Source organism: Myotis lucifugus, unplaced genomic scaffold (assembly GCF_000147115.1).
Source record: "Myotis lucifugus unplaced genomic scaffold, Myoluc2.0 scaffold_388, whole genome shotgun sequence".
NCBI lineage: Eukaryota > Metazoa > Chordata > Mammalia > Chiroptera > Vespertilionidae > Myotis > Myotis lucifugus.
The window spans coordinates 844986-871224 of record NW_005871436.1 but is presented as its reverse complement, the minus strand read 5'-3'; the positions used below and the strand labels follow the sequence as shown (position 1 = coordinate 871224).

Here is a 26239-nt window from a genome sequence, read left to right as displayed (position 1 = left end):
TTTATGAAAGCGAAATCTAATATTTAATTTAAACCCATCTACCATATGTTTGTGCGACACAAGCCTGCATGCCATTACTCCCACTTATTCCCAGTGAGAGTCTGCTCCTGGTGGTGGCGTCCTCTGAGCGGAGTTTCGGAGTAGGAAGGAAGCAGATCTGTGACCCATATTTCAGTTGACACCAAGACAGACGGCGAGAAAGGAACAGAGATCAAAGAATACAGAACAAAGAAAAAGAAATTCCAAAGAAACTGGGTCATCAGAGTTGGCAAGGAAATTTAGAGAAAGAAATAGAAATGGCATCCTTCCCCATTCCAAACCCCTGCCTGCCTTCCCCACTGTGAACCATAAACCAGTAATTTCCCACCTGTGAAATTAGACAGATAAACTAGATGGTCCCTCAGGGCCCTTCTAGCGTTAATATTCTATGATTCTAAGCTTTTCACGGAGCTTGGGGAAACCGGTAAAAGTTATGTCCTGGTGTAGAAAAATATCTGGTGCTTTGAGTTAACTTCATTAGGCACTGGAGATGACACAAATAATGACAGTCGTTTAACACCTCTGTGAGAAAAAAAAAAAAAAGCAAATTAAGAGAAGTATTCTCACAGAACCAAACAATGGCTTACTCAGATTCTTCCGGCAGTTGTGTAGCGTCTGTTCTAAAAATTACAATATGTTTTGAAATTACTGCTTCAGTGTATATGCAATATGTGTCAGACATTTATGTAATTATGTTATTACAAAAATGGTTCCAGTATCTGTGGATAAAAACATGCCTGTATAAGCAAAAATATTAAGGTCCCATTCTCTCCAAACCTGGCATGTAAAGATGGTCAACATAGGTAGCAACTGAAGATAAGGCTTAGTCAAACCAATTGATTAAAATGTAATTATTTGGAAGGAAAGTATTACATTGCTTATCTTCCAGAGGCAATTATCTGATTGTGTTTAGTCACAAAGAACTATTGTTTGGAAAAATAGGTGTGAGTTGGTTGGTTCTACTCTACTCAAATGATGGAAGGTCTGTTTTGGAATGGAGAGACTGAGGCAAGGAGAGAGAAGACACTGTTGTAATCTCTCAAATGAACAGATATTGATGTAATTAAGTTAACCTGCCATTGGTCATATTTTAACTCGATGTACACAGAACCAGTGGAGTCCTGTTCAAAGCTCCTTAGGGGCCATTATAGAATCTTTGGCACCATGAGTGAAAGCTGAGCCCACAGAATCTGGAAACAACCTGAGTTCAAGTCTGACTCCCAACACTTATTGGTTGTGTGATCTTAGTTACTATCTGCACTTCAGTTTATTCTCATGTAAGACCGAGTTATAAATAATAGCTCCTAACCCTTGGATTTGTCTTGGGGGTTAAATAAATTGATACAGATAATGTATCGCTGTGCCTATCACATAGTGAGCACTCTGTAAATAATATAAGCTATACTTTTGACTTAAAAATTTTGTCACAAGGAGGAATTTAGCGAGATTACTAATTACGAAAAAATAAGCAAGTATTCTTTATTGTAACATTGGGAGAAAAGTAAAGAATTTAAAGACAATATGATGTAATGGTAGGGGGAAATACAGGCACCTGGGTAGATAGAGGGAGTTACTATGTATTTCTTGTCTACTGTAGTTCAGACACTGCATTAGGCATGTGGCAACTCATCCAAACTTTCTAACATTGTGAAATGTAATTAATATCTCTGCCTTACAAATGAAGGGACAGAGGGCTCAAGGATGCTCAGTCACTTAGCTGAGATTACAGAGCTGGTGGGTGGGTGAGTCAAGATTAGACTCAGGTCTGTGGACTCCAACTTGAGGTGTTTGCACTGTAGCCTGGATCTGTTCTAGGATGAGGCACGGAGGTCGTAGCCATTAAGGCCAGATGAGGGAAGCGGGAATCTTTGAACTCTATGGTCTCAGGCCACTTCACACTCATAAAAAAGTACTGAGGGCTTAAAAGAGCTTTGGCTATTGTGATCACACAAAACTAAGTGCTAATGGACATTAAAGCTATTATATTATTAAAATAACTAGAGGCCCGGTGCACAAAAACTTGTACACTCGCGGGGCATCCCTCAGCCTAGCCTACCCCCTCTAACAGTCTGGGAGCCCTCACAGGATGTCTTACTGATGTCCCTGTGGGGAGCAGGCCTAAGCCGCAGTCTGGCCTCCCTCTGTGGAAGGCAACTGGCCGATCAGGTATATAGATACTTTCTGAAGGCAGCACAGACTCCTTCCTTATTGCTTTCCTCTGTGGTTGGAGGATAGGGGACTAAAAGGTGGAGACAGAACTGTGGCCGGGCCTGGGGCTCTTGTAGGGAACAGAAAGAAGGAGAGGGCTGGGGAAAGTCTAGACAGAGTTTTATTCAATTGTCCTTCCTTCCTCCAGGCCCCTCGCTCTGTTCTTTCCTTGTCGTGGTGGACGCTTGGACCTCGGACTGACAGGAGCCCAGCGACAGTGGAGTTCAGCCCCCTCACTTCTCAGCTGAACATACGACCGCCTCACATTCCAAGTGGAGCTGTTTTCAAGTGGCTAAAGTGCTGGCAATTCATGCCTCCCGGCCTTTCCCCTCTGGGTTTCCTCCTTGGGTCAGTTGCAAACTTCACTGAGACACCGAAGCAACTCTGCCCTGGTAGTTCTGCACTGGCCCCTGCCCGGCCCGGCTGGGCACTCTTCCTTGAGGTCTCTGGGTCCACAGTCTGAGCTCAGGGAGGTCACCCAGAGCCCGATCCCCTGGACAGGTGGGGCAGGGGGGCTAGCTTGAAGAGCTGGAGGAAGATGGCAGAGTAAGAGTTGATATGAACCAGCACCTGCTTAGCCAGACTTCCTAAGCTCCCCACCAGGCCCAGGCTGGACCCCTTCCCCACACCAGGAGGATCTCAGCTGAGGTCCCCTCCCTGTACCCAGTGCTCTCCTCCCTGTTCTACCACTGGGGGAAGGGAGCAGCTCACCTGCTCTGGACCCTGCCAACCTGGCAGGCTGAGGCACAGGCAGTGCAGCCTAGGGTGCTGGTGGCTGCGAGCCTTCTCCCCGTCCCTGAAGTGTGGGGCGGGGTTACAGCAGCTCACAGCCACCCCTGGGCACCATTCATGGAGACACTGCTCTCCACTGAGCCACCGTCTGCCCAGGACCTGTGAGGGTTGGGGTGGCCTCTGGCTCCCACTGGCCCCACTGAAGCCAGACTCGGCTTGGCCGGCCACCCCCACCGCCAAGGGCTGCACATGCCCCACGGGCCTCATCACCCTCATGAATCACCGTGGTCCGGCTGTCCCATCCCAGGAAGTGGCCATCCCAATCGCCATGGCTCACTCCCCGGTGCAGTTGGGCCTGCCCAGCAAGTATGTAGGCAGGAGCTGGGCCTCTGAGGGGAAGAAGGAGGGATGCGTGGGCCAGGGCAGAAGTGGGGAACTTGGCGGTGTAAACACAGCCCCCCCCCCACGTCGTGCCAGCCCCTCGCGCTGCATTCCCAAACCCCTGGGTGCCCCTGCCCAGCACTGTGCTCTCGGGCCTGGGGTGGGGGTGAGGGACCTGGAGCTGCGGCCTGAAGGCAGCCCTTGCTGGCTTGGAATCACAGTGGTCGATCAGGGAGGGATGAGGGGTGCCAAATTCTCTCTCTCTCTCTCTCTCTCTCTCTCTCTCTCTCTCTCTCTCGGAGAGGGCCCTGTGTCTCCGGCGGGCAGGTGGAGGCTCAGGCGAGGTGATCAGCATCGCTTGCCTTCGCCTGAGCCCCTACCCACCCCCGGGTTGCACACAGGAGTGGGCCCCATCCCCGGCAAGCGGGTGTGGCTCAGGCGAAGCAATTAGTGATTGCTTCGCCTGAGCCCCCGCCCCCAGGTCACACACGGGGGCCTGGATGGTGGCTCGCACGGTCCCGCCCTGCCTGCAGTAAGCAAATTAGCCGCCATCTTTGTTGGCGGTTAATTTGCATATCGCTCTGATCAGCCAATGGTGGGCATAGTGAAGGTCCGGTCAATTACCATGTTTGTCTATTATTAGTGTAGATGGACAATAGAAATACTAGCAAGACATATTCATTGATTAGAGAAGCAGTTCAACTAGTGGTTAAAATTGTAGAACCGGAGACATATTGCTCCAGTTCCACTGCATTTCTACTGTGTCTTACTTGTGTGACCTTGGGCAGGTCCCTTAATCTCTGTGCTCCAGTTCCATCCATAAAATGGGGATAATGATAATACTTTCTAATTCATAGGATTAAATGAGTTAAAATACGAAGTGCTTACAACCAAGTATTATAAAGGCTTTGCTATCATCATCATAACCATTACTATTTTATTTTTATAGGGTCTAATGGTTTCTCTAATTCTGGTTTGAAATTTCTTCATTGTCGTATGTGTCACGCCAAGCACAGAGTAAAGAATTAAGCACAAGGACTGCCTTTCCAAGAGAGAACTAAAGCCTCATGACTTCTGCTCACTTGGGATCCCTCTGACACCCAAGGGAATTTTAGGTGAGATTCCGCTGAATTTCTGGTCTGGAAACTACCTGGCTCTAGAGATGAGAGTCTCATCCAACAGCGTCCACCTGCACTTCGTCCACGTTTCTATTCCCCAAAACAAAATGAAGCAGCGGTCTCCATGTTGAAATATCACCATATACTCACTCTACTATAATGAAGCATTCCTTCCATTCATTGTTCATTCTCCTTTTCCCTTCTATTTGGCCATAAACTCCATTTAACCAAATAACTCACAAGATAACTTTTTACCCTTTCTTGTCAATTTCTCCCTTTACTTCCATTCTCCCCGCAGGTTTAAAACCAATGAATATCTGTTGGAATAAACAAAACTTCCCTCAGCATTTCCTCTGTGGCCCACATACTCTGCCCCCCTTGCCCAGGCAGATACAGCCTCAGGTCCTTGTCTTCTTTATGCAACAATGCTTATTGAGGGTTATTTGTAGCTCACAGTGGTTTGGGTAATATGGAGATACTAGAGGCCCGATGCACGAAATTCGTGCAAGAGTAGGCCTTCCCCCCCCACCCCCCCCACCCCCCGCTGCCGGCACCGGCTTCCGTCTGGCACATGGGACTTGAGCTTCCCTTGCAGCCCCGGCTTCATCTGGAAGGACATCTGGTTGAATTAGCATATTACACTTTTATTATTATGTTTATTATTATAGATTTTGTAGCTCAGCAGGCAAACAAAGAAAGTGTGGTTAGCAAGTGAAGTTGTAGCATGACCTAGCGATTCATTTTTATCAGGAAGCAGGACTCCAAAGCCTGCACAGATTCCTAAAGCAGAGGAGCCCAATATTTCCTAAACAAAATCACTACACACTGGATAGATCCTCTCTCTTCTCGTTCAGGGCTCCCTTAGATTATTCTCTAAGCAGAGTACGTTGGAAAAGTGTTGGTTTTATAAACCAACAGTGCCTCCATTCCATTAATTTTTATAAAGAACCTTTATGGGGGGAAATTAAAAACAAACAAACACTTTTATCTGTGAGCTAATCTAAATAGTAAGGGAAGTTAGAAATTGCTTCACATCGATGGAAAAATATAAACATTTATTAATTTTGCCAATTTTACTCACAGTCCAAAAGGAGAATCGTATTTTCTGAAGAGATTGTATTTTTTAAGAAAATGCACCCTCCCTTTGCCTTTCCTGGATGTATTTAGCTAAGCTGGCATTTCAGCTTCTCATTTTTTTTTTTTTTTCAGGTACTGATGGTTTTCTCTGAGGCACTTTTACTTCTAATAAGGTTTTCTATGCCCTCTAGTGGTTATTTTGTTTCTGCCATTTGAAGCGAGCTAATGGACAATTAGGGAGCAGAATTCCGCCTGCGGGAGATAAAAGGCGAGGTTGCTGCGTGTTTACTGCGCTGCGTGAAGTGTTTGTGGAGTGCCTTCCCCGGGAGGGGGTTTCGGGGACGGCTTCGGCTCACATCCACAAAGACAGGCTAGACTTCCCCTTTATTTTTCCAACGCCCTTTCCCGTGCTCCCAACACAGGATTGTTGGAAATCCTACCCCATTAAGGCTACATTTTATAGTTGATGATAATTGGTTGCTTCGGTTTGAAAGTTAACGAAGAGCCTCTTTCTGTCCTTCAATTCTGGCTCTGGGAGAGAAGCTTAACATTCACTCCTCTGAGAAATGGAGATGGCTCCTGGCAGTTTTTAAGGCCATTGAGTAGAGCCATATGGGCCCTTCCTCCTGCTTTCAAGTCCAGTGAACTTGGTAGGATCAGCCTCTTCTCATGCTCGGGCTGTATGAAAGCCAAGGTGATTTGCAAAAGATGTTCTGAGATGTAACAGCTACGGCTGTGTGGTCGCAGGCAGATTTATTTGGTGTAGCTGCCAGGCCCTCATCATGCCTTTTGTAAGTTTTGATCCCTAGTAATTATTGGAAATGACACCAACTTTTCTTAATTAACCCCTCTGACATAAACAGAAGGTGTGCTTCCTGCTTGGGTTGCCTCCAGAGGACTGCGTTTGGGGATGGGAAACATTCCATTGTTCTGCACTCTCGCTCCCTTACTCACCAATTCTCAAGGGATTAAACTGATGAGGAGGATTTGTTCAGATTAGCATTTCATGTTCACCTAAGACGTAATGTTTATCCTTGGCTTATATGGTGATGGAAGACAGAAGCAGTTCTAAATAGCCAGACAGGATGAAGAAGCAGTATAATAGGTTACAGAACGTGTCTAATGCAGGGAAGCTGTGACCACCGAGACCATCTTTTCCATCATTCTTACATCATATTTTCAAAAGACTATTGTTTACAATGTTCATATTGTTAGCTAGATCACACACACACACACACACACACACACACACACGTATCTATACAGCTAACTATTAAATAATGAAACATTACCACTCCCTTTGTGAGATAAGGCCAAATTGTTTTTACAAGTTAGTGTGTGTGTCCTTTCCTAACACGACTGTAAGAGAACTCACTTTGTTTCAGCTTCTTACTGATACTTATATCATCCAACTTTTAAACACTTACCAACCAATAGGTGGGAAATGGCAGCTCACCATAGTTCAATTTTCATGTCTCTGAATTCTAACCAGTTTAGGCAGTTTTCCATGTTCCTGTGGGCCATTCATGCTGCTACTGGGAGATACCTATCTATGTATGTATTTTTACTTATGGTTGCTACTTAACCGTCTTTTTTATTCACTTGTAAGAGTTCTTTGTGTATTCTGGATATGTAGGGACAGTTGTTTACATATCAAGAATCTTCAACAGATAGCCATCAAAGACAGTCTGATGCTAGTGTTTTTGCTCTCTTTGTGATATATTTTGCTCACTCGAAGCTCTTGATATTTTTATGTAGTTGAAATCATCAATAGTTTATTTATGGTTTATATTTTTGTGGCTTCTTTGAAACTCCTTTTTCCCCCGATTTTTAAAGATAGGCCCCTATATCTTCTGAAGTGTTACTGTAGCACCTTTTATTTTTGCGATCGAGAAAGCTAATGGTCCACCAAGTCCTCATGCCCCTCCCCCTTTCCAGAAAACAATGATTCCGAAGAAGTAGCTGCTCAGTCAGCAATAAGTTAATCCTCTTTAGCATCCAGCTGGGGTCATGTGGCTAGGTCTTGCCAATGGAATATGTGTAAAAGTGAAGTTGCACTTATATAAGAAATGTGTGCCTTCTCTTTCCTCATCCACAAACATGCAAGGACTCTGGGATGCTAGGATTTAGGGAAGCTATAGATGAAAGGAACACAGATGCTTGAATCCCTGCATATATGGAAACAGCCTGCAACCAGGAAGACCTATGTTGGGCAGCCACTTGAGCAACAAAAGGACTTCTATTTGTTAGTCACTAAATTTGGGGACTATTTTGTTTCATCAGCTAATATTACCCTAACCAATGTGGAAACTGGTATTTTGAAGTAGGAAGCTGCCTTAACAAATTCTAAAATATGGCATTGACACAGTGGATGAGGGACAGGCAGTGAAGGAAAATATAAAACAAGATGGAAATACAGAGAGCTTTACTATATCGTAGCATAAAGTTTTGCCTGCTGTTTTTGTAAAAGCAAATCAAGTGCCCTAGTAGATGCGCAGCTGTGTGGAAGTAGTTGGAAGGAGCTAGAAATGTTCATGTATATTGGTCTGTCCTCATTGCTTATAGCAAAGTGTAAAAACAAAAGGATGAATACAAATGGTTGGCTTGAGAGAAGAGCTAGAAAGGAATGGAAAGAGGCCAGAAATGTAGAGTTTCAAGGATAGGCAGAGCTGTTTCTGTACTCTAAGCCAGGATTTAAAAATTAGACTGAAAAGGACTTTGCACAACAAAGGTTCATTAGGAATTTTCAGTTTCATGAAGGGATTGGGCCCTGTGGCAAAGATCAGACGAAAGTTATTTCTTTCCAACTCAAGGTTATTTTATGAGATGACCCCCCGGTGCCTGCCAGTGGACAAGGTACCCTGGAAGAGACAACTGTGAGCGGTGGGGAGCAGAAAGCAGAGATATGAGTCAGAGTGAGAGCTATGCCCAGGGAAGAACTAATCTGGTTATTCATACCTGGAATGTAATGGAAGCAAATAGCTGAGGAGCCTACTAAATATCTGTAGGGATTGTCCTGCTAAACACACTGCAATCTGGCTTTACGAAGTCTGTGACGGTAGAATTGCCCCCATGCCTCCAAACTTGCCCCAGCAAGAATTTGGCAGTGAAAATAGGGCTCCCTCGAGGAGGAGACATTCCTTCAGCCCATTTCAGATGGGGTGTCGGGACCATAGTTCTCCCTTAGTGTGGTCCCCAAACCAGCAGCCTCACCATCGCCTAGGAACTTGCTAGCAATGCAAAAATTCCCAGACTCACTGAATCAGAAATTCTAGGGATGGTGTCCAGCAATCTGTTGTAACAAGCCTCCAGAGGATTCTGATTCTTGCTAAAGCCTGAAACCACTGCCTTAGGAGGAAGCATCAGGGTGTGTCCCCTGGGCAGAAGGGAATAGTGAAAAAAAGTTTCTGCTGGAGAACAGACTTGAGTCTAATCAAGGAACTTCCCCCACAGACAAGAAATGGGTCTTCACCAAGCCCATTGACAGGATTTCACAATTCCTGACTCTTGTCTCTTTTCCTTTTTCTTTTTTTACTGAAGGAGCTTTTATATTGAAGTTATCTTTAATCTGCTCCTCCTTTATGTACCGAATGGAAACCCTAATACATATTTAGTTCCTAAATAACCAGATAATGAAGATCTCCTCCATCCAGAGCACTGGGAGGGAACAGTGACCAGGGATTACTAATGGAATGTGTGAAAAGTGGTTAAGAAGAGGGTAGTTAAAAAGAAGACTGAGGCCTGAGACCGTGGAGGAGTCATGAATTGAAAGACATTTGGGTCCCTGAATCACTGTTTGGACAAAAGCTACCTTCTAACACACTTTTGCTGATTTTTTTTTTTAAATGAGTAGTAAACTTCTATTGTGTTGAGACAATTTCTAATTCTATTTCTTTCATTGTTATAGGTATGTTCCATTTTTAATTTTTTTTATAAGTAAGTTTTATCTTTAGCTCTTTCTTTCTAAAAGAGCATAGATTATAGTACTGTAAAGTGTAGTCTGAAAACTTTTTTGAAACTGAAGTATTTAGTCTTTTCACATTTATTGTGATACTGACATATTTGTGTTTGTTCTTTCATCTTATTTTATGACATCTGTTTCTTTTTCCCCTTCTTTTATGACTTCATTTTGATTAACTAATATTTATTTATTTAACTTTTATAACTGCCAGGTAAACAGAATTGGATTAATCATAAACCTTGGTTTATGACAGATTTTCATTACTTTTCTCTGCAAAGCTTTCTTTTGTATAATCCATGTGTTTGTTTCTTTATTAATACAATAAACACTTTTAACCTAATAATCCAACTGTTTTTGTTTTTTCCCCTTATTCTCTATTCTCTTTTTTATCTCCTTCTGAAAGTTCCGTCATATATATGTTGGACCTTCTCACCCTCTACTCTAGGTCTAACTCTTTCATATTTTTTATTTTCTTGTTCCTCTGTGTGTTGCTTTCTAGATAGTTTTTTCTCATCTCACTTCCAGTTCATTAATTCTCTTCTTACTGAGTCTAATCTCCTGTTTTAGCAAACCATTAACAATTTTTATTTCAATTTATTATATTTGTTATTTCTATAAGCCTGTTTATTTTCTTTAAATTGCTTAATCATTTTATAGTCTCATTTCCATCATCCTTCTTCTGAGGATTCAGGTTTGTTTTTTTTAACAAAATAAACATTCTGTTTTACAATAGTGTCTGATATTTTCACAGGTGAAATCTTTGACAGTCTGATTCTTCCATCCTCTAATCCTGACGTATTTCATCTTTTGTGCCTTTTTTTGTTGGCATTTCTTGCGAACTTCTTTTAAATGTGTTTCTCATTATTTTCCTTGGAAACTTTACCAGTAGGAATTCCTGGAGACCTAGGTTAAAGTTGTGTTCCCTCAGAGAGGTCTCCCGTATGCTTCTGCCAGTTGCCTGGTGGTACTACCCATCTGGAGATCACTTAAAATTCAATTCTCCACTTGAATTTCAATTTTAACATGCAGGTAACAACAAATTTACATGAGAGCTTGATGCTGTCTATGATTTCTCAGGGGCAAATTCATTTTCCTTCTACCTAATGTCAAAGTAAATGCAGACTATTTTATATTCTGTTCCCTTCTGCTTCATAGTCTTATTTATCATTCACCCTAGCATGGAGAGCAGAACCCACTGACAGGCAGAGTTTTGCAAGGACCTCCTATTAGAATCCCTAACTTTTTGAGTTCCATGCATTATGTCCTCTCTCTCTTACACTTAGGATGACCACATATCATTCCAGGGGCTTTTAAGAATAAAACTGGGTGTTGTTAATAACTATACCAGGGCAACAGGCATTAACTAGAACTGTCCTGGGTCAACCAGGATATAGCCCTACTCATCCCCACATGGATATCAAAACTTAGGCTCAAAAGCATCAGGATTTTGCAGATACAATTTGGAAAATTGCTGCTTTTGCTGTCCACTGATTTCTAGTTTCCCACCTTCATATTTATTTTTCCCCTTTGTGGAGTCTTTGGTTTTTTACCAGCTCAGTGAGCATGTTCAGATGTTTGTGAACATCTTCGATTTAGTCAATTTCATTGTGTGTTTTTTATTGGAAGGTTGTGCAGTAGATTTAATCTAGCATGTTACCAGAAACAGAAGTCTTCCCTGTCTTCAAAGGCAATACAAAGACTCAATTTAAGCATGAATTTTTCCATATGCAGAAATCGGTCGAGTAAGAATTGGGATTAAAAAGCAGGTATTTCATTCTAAAAGAGGCTCATTGTTGTGCTTGTTCTATATGGCATGCCTCCTAGCATATTGCCAGGAACTGGAAACACAAATAAATGTGACCATGCATGGAGGAGTTAATAACTTCCCTGGGAAGAAAAAGAACATATGGACATGGAAGAGTGGTAATCCACGTCCTATATGATAAAGTGCCTAAAGCCGGTCATGAATAAGGAAGAGAAGTTGTAGGACTGGCCATCCTGGGCTGGGAGGTCGGAGAAAGATGCAGAAAAAGCCTAACTTAGTAGTGTTTTCACAAATGCTTAAAACTTGAACAGGGGCTTTAATATTGCCCTTGTTTCAATCTTGAATACAAATACTGGTTTGCTCCCCAATTTAAAGGAAAAAACACCAGCACTATTATTTACACTTTTAGGTGGACTCAGAAAATATTTTGCAAGAAGGAGCAAGTTTGTTATTTGATACAGAGAGCATCAGGTATGGCGCATATATAGATTTCTTTTTATTGGTTATCATGGGTAAGATTCAGATATTTATAATGCTGTCTTTGAAAATGGGATAATACTAAGTATGTAACACCAAGTACTGCCCTATAGTTCATTGCCTAAGTGGATTTAAACAGATAAATGGGGCATTTAACCATGTACAATTAAAACCCTAGGATATTTCTGTTCATTTAGCATTTAGAATGCATTTTAGGGTTATTGATTAGAGGGATTAGATAATTATATATGTTCCCGAAACACTCCCTTTGGATTTAGCTCTTTAGAATAATGATAAACTATAATGACAAAAAGAACTGAACAGACATTTCATTGAGTTTTGGTAAGTACTTGCAGCATAACATAAATGCTCAACCCAAAAGGCCCATATGGATAATGCAGCTGATATGCAATATTGTAGTATCTTTAAAAACAGAACTGATTATTACTAAGGTTTCTATCTTCAGGGTATAGCACAGTGTCTTACACATAGTAGGGGTCCAAAAGATGCTGGTGTTATTTAACAAAATGGGAGTTAAAATTGATATTGTAGTCCTAAATATGTAGCCATACATTCCTCTGTACTATAAATACCTGTGCTCAACAAGCAAAGATTGAAACTGAATGAAGAATGTTTTATGCATCTATGTTTTATTTTTCAAGTATTTTCAGAAGGTATTGTGATTAATTCAAAAAAACACCCTTTAGAAATATCAAGCATTTCTAGAAAGAAAAACAATGTGCTCAGGCTGTGGCCATATTTCCAAAATCATGAAAAATTACTTACATGCTATTATGCAATCACATAAAGCTACTCCTACATCGTATAATATGTAATCATAGAGACAAAGTAAATATGAAAAATAGAACAACTCCAAAAAACATGGTGCTTTAGATGCACTTTAAAAAACCCTACTTTTCTAACACCTTTGAAATGCACAACAAAAATCCGAGAATGTTTCTCCTACACTGAAATCAAGAATAACTCTAGCATCATACTACCAGCCTGGAAGAGTTTCTTTTAGATATACGTTAGAATAGACTAAAAGGAGAGGCCAAGAATACTCCTACCTCCCAGTGCATAGCATGTGCCAACTTGTAGGCAGTTCGTGGAGGGCATTTGGAACATGCCCTCTAATATGTCCCTGCTTAAGCCCTCCAAGAGCTCTTTTCTTTTTCCTTTTCTCTTTGAATGCTCATTCCTTTAGAACTTCCTGGTCTTTTTCAAGGATGTCTCTGAGAGTCTTAATTATAGGTTTAAAAATTTTGTTTCTTATGCTCCCTACATTGTTTCTGTTTCCCTGAATGCCCCTCCCTCACCCCATTTTTTCATTTTAGAACCTCTGATTCCTAATACAGGGTAGGGTCTCTACCGTTGCCTGGTTATTGGTGGCTGTCCACTCATTCTGAAGAGTGAGACACTACCAAGCTAAGTCAACAAGGCAGGTCAACTAGTGGGCATCCCTGTGGGTGAGCAGGCTGAGCTGTTCCCCAACTGTTGGCATCTAGAAAACTCTGTCCCTTTGTGCAAATCAGCAGAGTGCAGTGGTTCTGCACGAGGGCTCTAAGGTTAGATTGACTGGATTTGTGAAGAAAATGGTTAAAACAGGATCTTGTACATCACTAGTTGTATCTGTTATGGCTATAGTTTCCATTCCCCTAAAGCAGTGGTTCTCAACCTTCCTAATGCCGCGACCCTTTAATACAGTTCCTCATGTGGTGGTGACCCCCAACCATAAAATTATTTTCATTGCTACTTCATAACTGTAATTTTGCTACTGTTATGAATCGTAATGTAAATATCTGATATGCAGGATGTATTTTCATTGTTATAAATTGAACATAATTAAAGCATAGTGATTAATCACAAAACAATATGTAATTACATATGTGTTTTCCCATGGTCTTAGGCGACCCCTGTGAAAGGGTCATTCGACCCCCAAAGGGGTCTCGACCCACAGGTTGAGAACCGCTGCCCTAGAGAATAATTCACCAATATTCTGCTAGGGAACGTGTGCATGAACTGCAAGGGTTATCAGAGCCAAATGTTTCTATCTAGTATCTAGGACCTCACTTTCACTCCACCTTTAATTGTGTCTGTTGTCTTCAAGTTAAGAATCTTTCTGCTTCAACCTCCCCAGAATGAAAAGCTTAGCATTTTCTTGGTGTGGAAAAGGAGCAGTCATTGGTTTGCATAGGACAAAATAGAATATCTAGGGATGTAATTGTCTCTTATTCAGGCTTTAAATCAAATCTCTTATTGTCAGTCCCACTATAACCCTCTTTCAGAGGTAGCTGGTCATTCTAATTCCTGAGCATTTAGCAGTTAAGCAGAATACATTAGCTTGCCTCTGGATTCCCTCCACTACCAGCTTTATTTCCATTTCGTATCACTATTCATCCATCCTTTCTATGCTTCCAAAAATTTCAATGTCTTTATAGCTATATTTCCATTGTCATTTTAGGGGAGGAGATACGTTTAAATTGGGGTCTTGCCCACATTTTAGAAGGGTGAATAGGAAAGAGCATTAATGGAAAAGGCAGGAAGTATGGGACCTGCTCCCTCACCTGAGGTAGATCAGAGTGGCACATACTGTTAACAACAATAAAACTGGACAAAATATATGAAGCTGATGTTTTCAGGCTTAGGACAATAGCCAAAGCAACACAATCACCCCAGCTCTCTGGCTAGGCAATTCTTGACCTTGGTACAGAGAATTGGAGTCTGAGCAGAGCATAGTGGTCCTATTTAGTTGAGGAGGCATAGGTCAGAGTTTGAAATTGTTGACATATCTAACATATTTGCAGCAGAGCATCAGTGATGAAGGAATCATGGGCAGAAATGCATGGAGATTCCTTGAGATTCCTGGGCCAAGGGCTGTGTTTGCAGGGAGAGACTACTTGAGATTAATAAAAAAAGAGGCTATTATGGCCTCAGAGATACTAGTGGGCAAGCAGTGCTAGGGGACATTGGTGTTCCAGCCCATCCAGAGAGAAAAAACCTCATTAACATCCCGCTAACTCAGCTTGCTGAGACAGCAGAAAACTGCCTTGGGAATAAAGACAATGGCCTAGAGTGAAGTCTATTTTAGATATGCTTTGAGAAAACAAACAAACAAACAAAAAACCCTAACACCAAGTCTGGATAAGAGCACAGAAGAACCAGATTGAGTCCTGCTGTATTGGAAGGGCTTGGGAAACACCTTGGGCTTTTCACAAATCTGTTCTTAAAAATTTGTAAAACCAAGTCAACACAATTTCAAGGTAAGCAAGAAATTGATGTGTCTCCTAGAGAAAAAGGCAACAACCTTCCGAGGACAGTAATAGAATCTAGAGTCACCATGATGATTTATTTACAATATCCAGTAATCAGTAAAAACCATTTAGCACACAAAACAGAAAAAAACATGTCCAATAGCCAAGAAAAGAAAAGCAATTAAAAACTGACCTCAAGGACACTCTACATTGTTATTATTGTTACTTTAGCCAGTTGTTATTTAAGAAACCGCTGCGGTAGGTTGCATAATAGCCTTCCAAAAATGTCCTCTTCCTAATCTTCAGAACCTGTGACTATGTTACATTACATAGTAGAAGGGACTTGGCAGATGTGATTAAATTATGGATTTTGAGATGAGGAAATTATCCTGGATTATCTGGGTAGGCCCAATGCAATTGCAAGAGTTTCAATTATAAAAAGACAGGAGAATTAGAGAGAGGAGGGATTTAGATAGAAGCACAGGTCTGAGAGATTTGAAGATGATATGGAACTGGCTTTGAAGATGGAAGGTGGCTTATGGAAGCAAGAAAATGCAAGGAAATTAATTCTCCTCTAGAGCCTTCAGGAGTAAGGGAGGACTGCCAACTCCTTGGCGTTAGTCCAGTGAAACTGATTTCAGACTTCTGACCTCTGCAAGAGAGAAAGGTTGTGGTATAATCTAAGCCACTAAATTTGCAGTAATCTATTATAGCATCCAGAGAGAAGTAATACAAACAAGATGCTGGATTTAATAGACAAATATGTTAAAACAGCAATATAAATACATCTAAAGAGTCAAAGAAAAATATGATTTATTTAGTGAATAAGAGAGAATTGTATAAGAGAAGTGAAATTGAATGGAAATTTTATAATAGAACAATAAACTAACAAAAATCTCTCAGGGTAGCCTTATTGATTCTTTCATATCCAATTTCTGTCATTTAATAAAAAAAAGTAGACATGCAAGGAGACAGGATCACGTAACCCATAAACATAAGGAAAATTGCAGACAATAGAAGCAGACTCAAAGGTAATCCAGATATTGAAGTGGACAGATAAGGACTTTAAAATACCTATGATTATTCAATTCTAGAAAAGATGGGAAAAACAGACCAAAATAGATTATAAGGGGAAGAAATTCACTGAAATGGTAGCACTAGTGAAGAGAATCCAATGTAAATTCTATAAATGATAAAAAATATAATATCTGACATTAGGAATTCTCCTAATGGGTTTAATAGCAAATTGCATATATATATGGCAGGATTAATGAAAGGCAGATCAATAGAAAATATTTAGATGAAAGTGCTGAAGGAAAATAACATAAAAATTATACTTTAATTTCTTCCTGTAGCTCAATAATGGAAAGGGCTCTCGACCTTAGGCATTTTTACATTGCTGGCCTTGTATCATTTGATATCATTTGGGCTCATTATATAGTATCAGGAAGATTATTATATCGAATGGTGTTGCTGGGTAGAATTTAAGAATAAAATTAGAACAGGAAGTAATGTTTAGTCTTAAGTGCTCCATGATGTTGTAGTTGTTGTTTGTTTGTTTTTTAAATATATTTTATTCATTTTTAAATATATTTTTATTAATTTCAGAGAGGAAGGGAGAGAGAGTGAGAGATAGAAACACCAATGACAAGAGAGAACCATCGATCTGCTGCCTCCTGCATGTCCCACAGTGGGGGTCGAGTCCACAACCTGGGCATGTGCCCTGACCGGGAATTGAACCATGACCTCCTGGTTCATAGGTTGACACTCAACCACTGAGCCACATGAGCCAGGTTCAACTTGTGGTTATCAATATCTTGCACTGCCCCCTTTGGGGGCCTTCTTGGGGGAAACCGAAATGGCCTGCTCTGGTCCAGCAGGACACACAGGCACTAAGGTGGGTTAACAGGAGAAGCATGGTAGGGTGCTGATTATTGATTAAATTAAGGCATGGGTGTGTGAGGTCATTTTATCACTTTCTCTAATTTTGTGAATACTTAGAATTTCCATGATATTAAATTAAAAAACAAAATGAAGGAGTTACTGTGTCTCCAAAGTTCATTACAGGTTTTTTTCTGAGTTCCCTGCACTCAGAGGCAGTGAGCTTGCCTTGAGCCTCCAGTCCTTGTGCAGACAGCAGACCAAGCAGGCAGCTCCCTCCCTGGCAGACAGTCAGAGCTCTGCCTTTTGTTCCTACACTTTCTCTGCCTACAACTGGGCATGTGAGGCAAGGTCATTCGGGTCCCATTCTGGCCTTGAAAGTATCATCAATCTCTTTTTTGGCCTCAGTTCCAAACTGCATCCTCCAGCACAATTAGCCCTGAACAGCCCTGAACTCTTTACTTTGGAAAATAAAACTTACCCTTTGAATCCAATTTAGCTTGGATCTGTGTGATTATATTCTCTCAGCAGAACCCTGGGAGGCAGACAGTCATCTGAACCTGACCCATAACTGCAGGGAACAAGCCAGATAAGAAAATGACAGAACAGCTGAATCCAAGGAAGGTATTTTGAGGATAAAGGAAAATTATACACTTTCCCAAGCTAAGGTCAATTATCCAGGGTAATAGAAATGTTAAAAAATGGAGAAAGTGGGATTGGTTGTCAGAGGAGGTCCCTAAGAAAGCAGAATAAGGACCAAAGACAAAGTGGAAGAATTAATATCAGAGAGATGATTTATTGTTCTTTAAATTGATAGAATGAAAGGGATAAAAGAAGCTACAGAGACAAGTTGAAATAGACATGAAGGAGATTGAAGTGATTTTTCTCAGGTGGGTGAAGACTTTGAAATAAGAAGAGGGAGAGAGAGGAGAGGAGAGGAGAGGAGAGGAGAGAGGAGAGGAGAGGAGAGCAGAGGAGAGGAGAGGAGAGGAGAGGAGAGGAGGGGAGGAGATAGATAAGGGGTTTATGCTCTGGGCTAGAATAACAGCAGCAGTGGTATAAAGGCTAATCTGATTACACTTTGGTGTTGCCCCAGGAGCTGGGCTGGGGAGTAGGGAGAGGGGAGAGGAGAACTACCTAGTGTCCAGGTTCCAAATGGACCCTTGAATGCTACTCCATGCTATGCAGCCACATGGACAGGCATGCTTGGCCCTCTGGTGAAATAGCTCATTCCATATGCTCTAGTGAGGTCCAGGAGTAGAGATGACTTGGAAGGTGATGGGTGGAGAGAACTCCATCATCCAGAAAGTTCATGTAAAGAACTATTGACTTTCCTCTTTCTTATCCGGGCATGCCCGGCAGAGAGAGGTTCCTGAGGAGCGTCCTTAATTAGGTCTATATCATATGTAATGTCCTAGAAGAACCTGGAAACCACAAAAAGTTCCTATGGTAACCTTTCTTCTGCTCAAATCATCTACTCCAGCCTTATTCTAGAACCGATTCTTGGAATTATTTTTGTTTTGTAAACATAACCTTCATCTAAATATAATTGTGGCAAAGCTGTGTTTTCACAGAAAAAATATTACCAGCCGATCTAATGATTTTAAAATTAGTTTATTAATTATACCAACACATTTGCTAGGTGTATAAATATTCAGACTAGGCATTTTCTCAGATATTTATATTTAGTGACAATTCAGCATATACACAATTCAAAAATAGCTTAGCTATTGTAATAGAAGTCATAATTTCATGATAGTCACAAAAGAGAAAGGTATGTAAAGAGAATTAGTATTTCCTGAAATATTTTCCCACAGAGAGAAATAACAAATATGTTAGATTTTGTTTAATACACAATATATACATGATATTTAAAAGTACTTCTGTTCCCCAAAAATTCCTCCTCCCTGCCCAGAACATGTTGGTAATAACCAATATTAACTTGATATTTTTTATAAATCTAATAACAACTTGAAAAATTATCTATAACAATAGTTATAATACCCCAATTACCTTGCAGGTATTCATTTTAGTCATTTGCATTGACATCTTTGAATATCTCAAGTGGATGGTACTGACTTGCTTTAATCTACAAAATTGACTAAAGCTTAGTGAAAAATATAGTTTAATAATCTCAAAGCAAAATTTGAAAAAGAGGTTTAAAGGTATGAAATGTAAAAAAAAAAGAATATTGAAAAAGATACAAATAGTGCCTTGAATAGTCTTGGGGTTCAGTACAAATAGGCCCCAGTATGAAGGAGTATAAAACCATGAGTGAAAGTTGTCTTTCTCCTATAGGTGCTAACTTACTGAGACCGAGGGCCAGTGTTCTCCCTCCGACAGGGCCCTGAGTTTTAATAGTTCCAGTTGTACATTTTAACCCTTTACTGATATGCATGTAGCCCCTTCTTAGGTCTACCTAAGGAAGGAACTCAACAAATGGGTTGCAAAGGACTCCAGCAGTTCTGCCCTGGCCTTGATACATGAATGCACAATGTTTACTGAGTTCCACTGAAGGAGATATTCTGGCCTAATTAGAAAGTACAGGGGCAGTACCAGTAGGCTTTTCTCTTTGGTTGAGTAGATGAAGTTTGTCAAGGGTTGTTTGAGTAACTGATCTTTTTTGCTTGCTCCAGGTCCCCACTGGCTTTGCATCTCACCATGGAGCAGATGGCCTGCTGAAAGTTGTCGCTGACCACCACGTACAGTAGCAGGTTACCAAAGGTGTTCAGGGCGGCTAAGGGTCTAGAAAAGATGTAAGCTTCATGGATCTGATTCTCAACGGAGCAGCTGATGGAAAGCAGGCGAGATTCAATCCGAATGACCCTCAAGATATGGAAGGGTAAAAAACATATATAAAACACAAGAAGTAGCAGGATGGTTAGCCTCCGAGCTTTCTGCTTCAGGCCGCTGTGAGTCCTCGGCCCTTGGTTGAGGGTGTAGATAATCATGGCATAGCAGAGTGTCACTATCACCAGGGGAAGGCAGAAGGTCGTGGCAGTCAAAATCAGATTGTACCACTTGATGGTAGTGAGGTCATCTGAACTGGTGAGGTCAAGGCAGGCAGAGCTGTTGGTCCTGGTGGTTGATGTGATCAGGAAAGTCATGGGAATGACAGCCACCAGGGAAATGATCCACACCCCAGCACAGGCCACCACGGCCCACCGAGTTCTGTGAATGCAAAAGCAGCTCATCGGGTGGCTGATCACAAAGTAACGGAAGATGCTGAAGCAGGTGAGGAAGAGGATGCTGCTGTACAGGTTGAAATGGAAACCGAAGCGGATGAACTTGCACATGAAATCCCCAAAGATCCAGTTTTCGCCGCTGGCGTAGTAGTGGATCAGGAAAGGGAGGCTGGTGAGATAGAGCAGGTCGGTGCAGGCCAGGTTCAGCATGATGACGGTGCTGCTTTTCCAGGGCCGCATTTTGCAAATGTAAGTGGAAATTGCCACTGCGTTCCCCGGAAAGCCCACCAGGAAGATGATGCCGTAAATAACAGGGAGGTAGTGCTTCTTGAGTGGGATTTTTTCATCAGTGCAATTTCTAAAAGCAGCTGCATAGTCGGGGAAATCAGAAGTGTTCGTAAAATTGTCTAGTGGCTCATTCATGGTTGTCTCCTTTCATCTTGTAAGAAAACAAGAGAGGGCAGTTTGGCAATATGAATCGACTGAGAAGTAACTCGCTGATAAAAAGAAAACAGAAAACGTTAACGACAGGGTAAGGAAAACATTGATCCACTTTTAAATGAAAATTGCTCTAACATTTTTAAATTGCCACTTTTTTTCTCTTTCATCAGGAGATGAAATTGAATTTCTAAGAAAATGGCTGTGAGGCAAGTTACTAAAGACATCTAATAATAATGTAGAAGTTAAATTACCATGAGAATTAAAATGAAGGAGTGGGGAAGAAAACACCCACATGGGGAAAACAATCTGGCAAGATTTCTGTTGGGCAAGACCCACCGTGGATCAAGCACTTGGCTGCCTTACTTGACAAAACTCTGAGAAGTGTTTCTTATTATAGCCCTTTCACGGAAGAAACTAAGGCTGAGGGAGGTTATGCAACCTGTCCCTGCTAACACTTCCAAGGGCAGGGCCGCAGCTATGCTCTTTCTACCTTACCTCACTACGCTGCCTCTAAAAAACTGACAGAACAGAAAGGACAAAGGCATGAAAAGACTGAATACTAAAATTTTTTTAAATGTAGATTTCATGCATTGCATCGTTGTATGTATGGTAGATTTCATTTCAAATTTCAGCTCTTCCAACCCACCTTAATAAGCTAACATAATTTGTTCATTGTGTGTGGGGGTGGAGGGCGGGGGGGCTGGAGGTGGAGAGGAAGAGGAGCAACAGTATCACAGCCTTAAGAGCTTGGGCTCCATCACCAGATGCCTGACTTGGATTCTCAGTTGGGTTGATGAGTAGCCAGCTGTGTTTCCCTAAGCAAGTTGTTTAGACTCTCTAGGGCTGAGAGGAGTGGGATGTGGACGTCCTTCTTCTTTCTTATCGGTGTTTTCTAAAATTTCGAGAGTGAATTTCTGCAGTGAGAAAAGCATGAAGATTCTATAAAAGAATTACTTACAATTAGCTTATTATTTGAATGTAAACAGCTGTTGGTAAAAATGCATCCCCTTTACATTTATGGAGTGCCCACTGTGTATTAATTAGGCACTCTGCCAGGTCCTAGAGATACGAAATGAATAACACACAAATGTACAAGCGACCATCACAGTCTACTGGGGGTGGGGGTGGGGGATGAACACGGAAATAAGTTAAGCAAATATAACCCTACCTCATAGAGCTGTCAATATATAAAAAGAAAATCAAGAAAATTACATGGGACACTACTGGGCACATAAGTGCTCAATAATTGTTAGGTAATTGTTAACCACTAAGTCCTTTGATAGATGAATGGTACAAGGCTGCTAAGATCTTAATGAAGAGTGGGAACAGCTACCTGGAGAATAACAGAGGGCATTAAAGGTAAGTTACATGTGAGGGAACATGTAAGCTGACATAGCAAGAGGGTAGGAAAGTCATTCTAGGCAAGGAAATAGCATATGCAAAGGCAGCGACGTATGACAGAGTTGAGGAGGTCCAGGGGAACTCTAAGTAGCTCAGCATGGCTGCTATATTAGGGGGCATTGGCAGATGAAGCTCGAAAGAAAAAGAATAGCTAATAATAAACAACATAGTGCCCCCTGTGTACAAAGCACCCTTCTAAGTATCTTACATATGTACATCCATTCAATCCTGACAGCAGCCTAATGGAATAGTGCCCTCATCACCCCCATTTTACAGATGAGAAAACTAAAGCACAGAAAGGCAATGACTTGCTCAAGGTTACACTGCTAGTTAATAGCGAATCCAGTTAGAGAACAGGGCAAGTCTGTTTGCAGAGCTGGGCTGCCTCTCACAATGAGTAGGCAAGAGGGAAATAAGTGCTCAATAAATCAGACTTCTAAATTGTCTGATCCAAAGCTAAAATGTCAATAATAATGGTACCCACTTTGGGTTGAGAGAAGACTAAATGAGTTAATCTACATAAAGTGTTTTGACAGGTGCGTGGCACATCTATATCAGCGCCTGCCGCCATTACTACTATTATCTGGTCATAAAATCTGCACCATCAAGCTTTTCCTCAGTGGAGCAACAGAAATATCCTTCCGACTGGTCCAACTGAACCAATCCAAAACTAGTAGAATCCTTCCCTGTTGGTTGGTGTTGAATATATTCTTCCAGCTCTCATGTTGGGTGCAGATTAGAAAGCACTTAAACATTTATTACTTTTATTCTGAATGAATTAGAAAAACAGTAGCCCAGGGATGTGTAACTTGCCACTGGGCAGTTGTTAGGATCCTCCCAAGAGAAACCAGTGCTCCCTGGGACCATGCATGACCTACCCAGAGTGAATGCTTCTCTCCTTGGCTAGTTAATTGACGTTCACTGGCCATGCTCTTCACAGAACCAGCAACTACACAGCCATGGAGATGACAGGAGTCGGGCACTGCTGACCAGCAAGGGTGCAGTGAGGCAGGAAACCACAGTGAGTAGCTTCTCCCTTGGCCAACACCAGGGGGAATGGACTCATGCACGGAGAGGAGGCAGCCATGGAAATCCAACGAATATGGCCATGGTCGGGGCGTTCCTGAAGCGGCCCCTCCCAAAGTCAGCTCTTAGCAAATCAAGATTCAAGCCCACGGGGCTTATCTGTCAACTCCTTGAAAGCAGAAACAGGGGCCCAGCACACAGAAGGTGCTCAATAAATATTTGCTGAATACATAAAAGAACAATGAGCAACATCAATAAAATGTATCTTGTGCTGAAGGGCTAGTGCAGCAGCACTTATTATTATTATTATTATTATTATTATTATTATTATTATTTAAAAAGCGTGGTTCTTTAATGACTTTAAATAAGGGGCAAAATTAATTTCTGCCATTGCCAAATAAACCTCTGCGGTGTGATGGGGCCATTTTAACCAATAATCCCATCAGGAAAAGACAGGTTGTAAGTAGAAACAACCACTTTATTATTTGAAAAACAGCAGTTCAGCTTGGGATCTAATGAAGCGGACTGACCAATTGTAAGGGAGGAGGGGCTAAGCAGTTTAACCCCTCTCCCATAAAGCTCGCCAAAGAGTGGTTTAAGTTTACAAAATACGTGTGAAGTTAAGAACAGCAGACAAACACTGTTCTGGGCTGCGAGCCAAGTAGAAGGAGGCAGTTTCTTTCCTCGACAGCCCCAGGTCCTGTGCCATTCACTGCCGCCACCAGAGCACCGGGTGTCCACAAGGGAAGCATTTCCATTCAAAGGACATTAAAGAGTAATGCGATGTATTCCCTACTCTGCGACAACAGTGGATCTCAGGCCACCTAGAACTGATGGGCGTTTTTTAAGCTGGAAATAATGATCTCTCATGTCTCAACGTAACCAGATATATAATTCTGACCTAAACAAGATGTCACACAAATAAAAGCAGGCACTGAAGATTTGGGGAAATTTTATAAAGGAAAAAAAAAACATTATAATTTTACCCTCTATTTTTTCTCTAAAATTGGGAAGAGATTGGGATTGCTTGAAGCTACCTGCAGGATGTCAGTGTTTTGGGGACCATTATCCTAGTGCCAGCCTGTCTATGAACCTCACACTGGGATAATGGGGGCAGGACCAGAAATACTGCCACTACCTATGTGGCAGCTTTTACTTCCTTATGTCTATAGTATTCCTGCCCATTTGGAGGGAACAGGTAAAGTGGGATTACTGATGAAATGTGATTTTTTAAGGATATCTGTTAATTTTGTAGTAACAACCCCCCCTCTCCCCCCCGCCACAGGGCATCCCTCAGCCTTACCCCCACATACACCCCAGGTTTTCCTGGTGCTCTCCAAGGCTGACTTAACATCCAATCCCTCCTTCTTCTCCCAAGTTTCCAGTGGACCAGGGGCCTATAAACTTGGACCGTTGCGCCTCTCACCTTCCCTCAGCGCTCCTGGAAACCCCACCGCGGGGCTCACTTTTGGTTACCAAGAAGAAACCAGGCCTCCCATTCACAAAGATTCGCCTTGGTTTCCTCATCTATATATTTGCAAACTCATTTTATCTCCTACCAGTGGAAAACAGACCAGTTCTCAGCTCAGACAAATCCGTGCTGGTGGGTGAATATTGTCCTCCCTGAACCCTGAGAGAATCTCTCCCTCCAACATCTCCCCGAATCCCAGCTTTCAAATAAGAATCTGCAACTCAGGCCCTCCAAAGACAGAGACCATCAGGACATCCATGTTGACGGGCCCAAAGCTGTGCGTTTAGCTACTTCATCTTTGGGAGAATCAAATAAAATCTATGGAAGCTCTCCTAAAAAATGCACACATAGACACCACAATTTCGCATCCAATTTGGAGGTTTGGAGACAAACCTGTGCGCTTAATCTGTAGCAATGAAACAAGGCAAGACAGAAGAAAGGCATTCCAGAGGAAAAGGTTTTGTTGCTTTGTTCATGTGAGGGGTCGGAGGACAGGGGTTGTGGGCCAGCGTCTCTGGGCTTTGCTCACCATAAAGCCCAGAACAATGCAGTGTGATCTAAGAACATATTTGCAGTGCAGAATCAGTCAGTCAGTCAGTCGGTCAATCGGGGTCAGAGATGAACTCTCTAGTTTGTCCCCAAAGGCCCCCCCAAAGGACCAAGCTTGGTCATGAAAAAGGCACAAGATAGGAAGACAGGCTAGAACTTCTCCAGGTTTGTCTGAGGCAAATCTCTCAACAGCCAAGGCCTTTATTTTCCCCGCAATGCACCCCAGCTCCCTGCGAGGATGTGGAGTGCTCTTGCTGCCTCCTAGAGAAGCTGGGGACACTTTCCGTCTGTCCCCTGTCCTGCCCCAGGTACGTGTCCGGGCGCTCTTTCCCCCGCCCTCCAGGCTCGAGGCACCCGCGCCCCCACGCCCAGACCAGCGCAGGTCCCCTGCACCAGCGCCCTGGGGTCCGCAGGGTCCCTCTCCCCAATCACAGCTCACCTGGCACCCTGCGCGCCGCCGGAGTGGCCTTGGCCTTTGGAGCGCAGCGCGGCTGCTCCCTGGCGGCAGGATGGTCCCAGCGGAGGCCCGCGCGCCGCCCCTGCCCCGCCCACCCCACCAAGCCCAGGGAGCAGGTGCGAGCTCTGGTCCGCCCCAGCAGACAGCAAACAGCATCCTATCCTCCTTTTGCTGCTTTCCAGGCCAACACAGGGACAATAATTTCTACTCCCCGCGATCTCTGGACATTCTTCATACCGGTTTGGCGCAAAATTGCCCAACGGGAGTATTTGCAGAGGTGCAAACACAGACTGGCAAGAGGGCTTCTTGCCCAGGAGGGTTGCAATCCAGAATAACCACCTGCTTGCCCACCGTCCAGGGCCTTTTATTTAGCGTCGGATGGACGCGACTTCAATTTTGGCCCATTCAATTAGAGATGTGTCTTTTCATTGTGTTCACTTAAGCGTCTGCCCTCCATCACTCAGCAAGGTGGTTTAAAAATAGGTCGTAACTGTGTGGGGAGAGCATGTGTCTGCACCTCCAAATCTAGGATGCAGCCCTCTTGCCACATGGCTGGGGAACAGCCTCTTCCCTTCTCTGAAACTCAGCTACATCATCCAAGAGAACTGGACGCTAAGGTCCTCCCAGCATCAAACATGAGGTTTCTGTATTGCCTAATGTGGACACATGGAGAAAGCCCCTTCCAGGCTCTGCCACAGATGGGCATTGAATGCCCCTTCTGCACCGCCGTGCTGAAGGGTAAGAAAACAACCAGTGCACCCTCCTGCATGCCAGCGTGCAGGAGCAGGAATGTTAAAGCAGGTATCCCAGAGCCCA

The 26239-nt window shown here is 42.5% G+C and overlaps 1 protein-coding gene across 1 annotated transcript; it reads right to left on the bottom strand.

Moving 5' to 3' along the window:
• Positions 1–19389: 19389 nt before the first annotated feature.
• OXGR1 (oxoglutarate receptor 1) lies at positions 19390–20513 on the bottom strand. The gene has a single exon (XM_014467338.2). The coding sequence runs from the start codon at positions 20499–20501 to the stop codon at positions 19488–19490; it is 1014 nt and encodes a 337-aa protein (XP_014322824.1). The 5' UTR covers positions 20502–20513; the 3' UTR covers positions 19390–19487.
• Between the last annotated feature and the right edge of the window lie 5726 nt (positions 20514–26239).